Source organism: Nerophis lumbriciformis, linkage group LG14, assembly GCF_033978685.3.
Source record: "Nerophis lumbriciformis linkage group LG14, RoL_Nlum_v2.1, whole genome shotgun sequence".
Classification (NCBI taxonomy): domain Eukaryota; kingdom Metazoa; phylum Chordata; class Actinopteri; order Syngnathiformes; family Syngnathidae; genus Nerophis; species Nerophis lumbriciformis.
In genome coordinates this window covers 35,469,782-35,475,146 of record NC_084561.2, presented here as the reverse complement: position 1 = coordinate 35,475,146, position 5,365 = coordinate 35,469,782, and the positions used below count along the sequence as shown (strand labels likewise).

The 5,365-nt window shown below is 35.0% G+C and overlaps 1 protein-coding gene across 1 annotated transcript; it reads left to right on the top strand.

Moving 5' to 3' along the window:
* The first annotated feature begins 858 nt into the window (after positions 1 to 858).
* Positions 859 to 3,603, top strand: LOC133616384 (regulator of G-protein signaling 5-like). Its single transcript, XM_061975566.2, has 5 exons — positions 859 to 1,023; positions 1,206 to 1,289; positions 1,372 to 1,433; positions 2,811 to 2,977; positions 3,062 to 3,603. The coding sequence occupies exons 1-5, from the start codon at positions 980 to 982 to the stop codon at positions 3,257 to 3,259; spliced, it is 555 nt and encodes a 184-aa protein (XP_061831550.2). The 5' UTR covers positions 859 to 979; the 3' UTR covers positions 3,260 to 3,603.
* The last annotated feature ends 1,762 nt before the right edge of the window (positions 3,604 to 5,365 follow it).

Genomic DNA, 5,365 nt, shown 5'->3' with positions numbered 1-5,365 from the left:
ACAAGCCTCCTCTCTTCCTGTTTTCAAATCTCTCTTAAAAACATACTTTTATTCCATGGCTTTTAACACTGAGTGATATCCATCCTGCAATGGCGCCCCATAATACACATGCTGTGAACCTGTTTTTATGTTTTTATTTATTCTATTCTATTTATTTATTTTTTTATCGTGTTTTGTTTGTGTTGTGTTGTGTTTGCTTGGTACTTGTATTATCTTTTAACCTGCCCATTGTACAGCACTTTGGCTACCCCTGTGGTAAATTTTAAATGTGCTTTATAAATAAAGTTGATTTGATTTGATTTGATTTGATATTTGTAACAGTGTTAAAGTTGTTTATACAGCCACCCTCAGTGTGACCTGTATGGCTGTTGACCAATTATGCCTTGTATTCCCTTGTGTGTGTGTGTGAAAAGCCGTAGATATCATATGACTGGGCCGTCACAGTGCCTTTAAGGTTTATTGGCGCTCTGTAATTCTCCCTACGTCTGTGTACACAACAGCCTTTTAAAAAGTCATGAATTTTACTTTTTGAAACCGATACCGATAATTTACGATATTACATTTTAAAGCATTTATCGGCCGTTAATATCGGCAGTCCGGTATTGTCGGACATCTCTATTTGACACCCCTGGTGTATACCGTTTGGTCAGTTCAGTATGTCAATGTTGTTGTTTTTGTACAGGAGGGTGTTTTCAAGGACACGCTGGACAAATATTTATTATCATTTGATAGAAATTTCCCAGCTTCCTCCCTGCATGTCCTTTTTCCCCTGACTGACTTCATTATCCGTCTCAACCCATCCCTTTTTGCTCCCATTGGCTGGGAGCTATGATGACACATTGGAGGCAGAGGCAAAGACTATAAAAGCTCTTCTGCAGCTGTATTCAGACACAGGGTTGATCCGACTTCCGACTGAGGATATTTTAACCACCACTCCGACACAAGAGAGTCCACAAGCCCTGCCTGCCTGCCTGCCACCATGTGTAAAGGACTAGCATCCCTGCCTACGTGCTGCTTGGAAAGGTACAAGATTCATGCCGATCAGAGACGGATTACAAGACCTCTTTTTCTTCTGCGTATGCATGAACATGTTTTTGGTGTGATGCTGTCATCTAGCTCGGTTAAAGAGCTTTTTAGGTTTATTTACGTGGACACAAAATGAATTTTTGTGAAAAAAATGCATATTGTTTGCTTTCTTGTCACAGGGCCAAAGAGCTGAAAGCAAGGCTAGGAAGCATATTGCAAAAACCGGACGGGAGTCTGTTCTGCTGCAAAGTAGGGAAAAACAGGTAAGATGAGTTAATACCTGGCTTTTGTACCACCGCCACATACGAGCACATGTGTGCTAAATATGCACCGTTTGTTTTCTAGGGCAACCCTGGAGGAATGTTTGAGGTGGAAAGAGTCATTTGAGCAACTCCTCACCAGCAAATGTAAGAACATATTTACACGCAACTGAACTCTCATAGGCACTGATTTTATAGTGTGTGCAATTTTTACTTTCCACCCACAATCTGAATGCTTTTGTATACCGTATTTTTCGGAGTACAAGTCGCACCTGAGTATAAGTCGCACCTGCCGAAAATGCATGATAAAGAAGGAAAAAAACATATATAAGTCGCACTGGCATACTTGCCAACCCTCCCGAATTTTCCGGGAGACTCCCGAAATTCGGCGCCTCTCCCGAAAACCTTTTTTCACGCCCCCTCCAGCTCCTTGCGGACCTGAGTGAGGACAGCCTTTTTTCGGACAACAGGGTGACAAGAACTAAATCATCCAGACTAGAGATAAATTGTATTATTATGTTTATCTTACCTAAAAATAAATATATTTATTAATTACCAAAAAAAAAACTAAATACATTTTTACTATATTTTGCTAAAAACATCAAAATGAATTGTATTTTTATTTTTTATTTTTTTCTGACTCCTTATTACATCCAGCCATAGAATTATACATTAAAATAAACATATTTGAAAGAATTAATTTTAAATTATCATAATAATTCATTTAAAATGACCATATTTAATTATTAAAATAATTGCTTGTTTATCAACAACTTTAGCATTTTATTCGTTACATTTTGAAACTCTCAGAAGCCAAGTTATGTTATATTCCTTAATATTTATTTATGCAAGTTTGAAGTATCAATTATCCAAACACAGTGTTGTTTGCATATTTTCAGGATATATATATATATATATATATATATATATATATATATATATATATATATATATATATATATATATATATATATATACTGTATATATATATATATATATATATATACTGTATATATATATATATATATATATATATATATATATATATATATATATATATATATATATATATATATATGTATATATATGTATATATATATGAAATACTTGACTTGGTGAATTCTAGCTGTCAATATATTCCTTCCCTCTTAACCACGCCCCCAACCATGCCTCGACCACGCCCCCCCACCTCCCGAAATCGGAGGTCTCAAGGTTGGCAAGTATGCGCACTGGAGCCCGGCCAAACTATGAAAAAAACTGCGACTTATAGTCTGAAAAATACGGTATATGTATATAGTATAACATTTCATATTTAAACAACCTTACCTCCTTTTGCACTATTTCTTTTCTTTCCTTCCTATGTTTTGCATATTTATAGACCGTCGCACTGATACTGGAGTTGCTTTTAATCTCATTGTACCTGCGTAGAGTGACAATAAAAGGCATTCTATTCTATTCTGATTTCACAACACGCACAATTGTTCACATTCGAGTCCGCTAATTCAATTCCCTCTCTTCCCACAGACGGACTATGCGCCTTCACCGCCTTCCTGTTATCGGAATTCAGCGAAGAGAACGTTGCCTTCTACTTTGCATGTGAAGACTACAGAAGTACCAAGTCTCTCGCCAAGCTACCTGCAAAAGCCCAGAAAATCTATAATGAATTCATAGGCAGCGAAGCTCCGCGAGAGGTAAAAAAAAAAAAAAATGAACTCTCGAACATGTGTTTTGATCTATTGACGCAGACTAACCTGGTTCTGTCTCGGGTTTTCTAGATTAACATTGACCATGAAACTCGTGACGCCACCAAGGCGAACATGCAGTGCCCGTCGCTCTCCTGCTTCGACCAGGCCCAGCACAAGATCTACATGCTCATGGCTAAAGACTGCTACCCACGCTTCTTGCGCTCACCCGCCTACGGTGATCTCGTCAGCCAGGCCACAAAACAGCATCGGTCGGGGAAGAAGGGTTGAGCTCGCTTTGCGGACCTCATCAAGGATCGGGACCCGGAGGGGCTGTCACGAGTGCAACGCGTCCTCTGTTGACTCCTCTACTTTTAAAAGCTGAAAGGAAAAAAAAAAAAAAAAACTGAAGGGTGATTGTTTGCTCAACTGAAATGTTAGTGAGAAAGTTATGCTGTGTCTCAAAAGGGGGTCTGTCTGTAAATGTACGAGAAAGTGAAAAAGCTAAGACAGGGGTCCCTATACTACGATCCGCGGGTCGGATCTGGCTCGCCAGCGTTCACGATCTGGCTCGTCCAAAGGAAAATCAAAAAAAAAAATTATATATATATATATATATATATATATATATATATATATATATATATAGTCGAGGTTTCTGTGGTTTATCCATTATACGGTGCTCAATACCGGGGTATAGCGGAATATATGTATATATATATATATATATGTATATATATAAACAAGATAACGGACAAGTGGTTTATCCAATCAAGCCTGTTTCGCAGGTTTCCCTCATAAGGGTATTTTAAAATTGACAAGCAGGCTTGTAGGGATGATATAGCCTCTGTGTTTTTCCCTGACCTAAAGTATATACATATATTTTATTTATTTATTTTATTTTATTTTTTTCTTTAAAACATTTTTTTTGTTATGTTTGTTTGTTTACCTTTTTTTTGTTTTTAAATCTGTCCTGTCCAGTTGCTCAGGCAAACCATATTGTTGATGCAAAAGTCTGGGATACTTTTTCTTGTTGCCTAATTTGTATTCGACTTTATTTAAATGTTTGGATATAATTAGCGTTTGGCACAGCCGGAACGTAGCAGAAGGGGACGGAAAGAAGAAGAAGAAGAAAAAAGAAGACCGGGGGGGAAAAATTGTGTGGGACAAGAGATCAAAAATAAATAAAATGACATTAAAAAATATATATAATTACATATATATATATATATATATATATACACATACGTGTGTGTCATATATACACATTCATATATATACACATACACGTAAACACAAATAACCCCCCCCAAGTCAAAAAGTTTGGGGACCCCTGGTCTAAGACAATCCCACACTTTGTCATGAATGAGAAACGCACTTTAAATTTCCCTTGAGGCAAATACTTGTGTTTGTAATGTCTGTGTCAAAGTTCGACATTGTTTGTGAAAATAGGTACGTTATGATTTTTTTATTTATTTGCCTGTATTTTATATTGTAGATTTTTTACACAAAAAATAATGATGTGCAATATTATGTTTATAACTGTTGGATTTTTATATGCAATGAAATATATTTAATAAATTGAAAATAAATGTGCAAAAGTCAATCAATCAATCAATCAATTCCTTTATTGTCATTGTCATAATAACACTTAAGTCATACATGTCAACGAGATTTTGTTTGAGCTTTGTCCAGCGGCATAGAAACTGCATTGCTTCATTCTGTCACGTGGGGGTCGCATCTTTATGAGCGGTCGTTCTCTCGGGATGCAGACGGACGACTCCGGACGAAAGCATGAGATAGGAGATGATTTATTTATCATAAATCATAGTTGTTGGGGGCGGGGCTAAGAGGGGAGGAGTATATTTACAGCTGAAAGTCAAGTATTTCATATATATATATATGAAATACTTGACTTTCAGTGAATTCTAGCTATATATATATTTTTATTTTATTATATATATATATATATATATATATATATATATATATATATATATATATATATATATATATATATATATATATATATGTATATATATATATATATATATATATGTATATATATATATATATATATATGTATATATATATATATATATATATATATATATATATATATATATATATATATATATATATATATATATATATAAATAAAAGAAATACTTGAATTTCAGTGTTCATTTATTTACACATATACACACACATAACACTCATCTACTCATTGTTGAGTTAAGGGTTGAATTGTCCATCCTTGTTCTATTCTCTGTTACTATTTTTCCAACCATGCTGAACACCCTTTTGCAGGTACCCAGAAAGGTTTCGAGTACCACCAAAAAAACTGAATCTCTGAAGACAGTATAAAAATCTGTGTTAAAGGTGTACAAATACTGT

Bases quoted from the DNA above. Each gene is read 5' to 3' on its own strand.
- LOC133616384 (XM_061975566.2), top strand. From the start codon at position 980: ATGTGTAAAGGACTAGCATCCCTGCCTACGTGCTGCTTGGAAAG. The intron at 1,290-1,371 runs GTAAGATGAGTT...TTTGTTTTCTAG, and splicing joins TGCAAAGTAGGGAAAAACAG to GGCAACCCTGGAGGAATGTT. The intron at 2,978-3,061 runs GTAAAAAAAAAA...CGGGTTTTCTAG, and splicing joins GCAGCGAAGCTCCGCGAGAG to ATTAACATTGACCATGAAAC.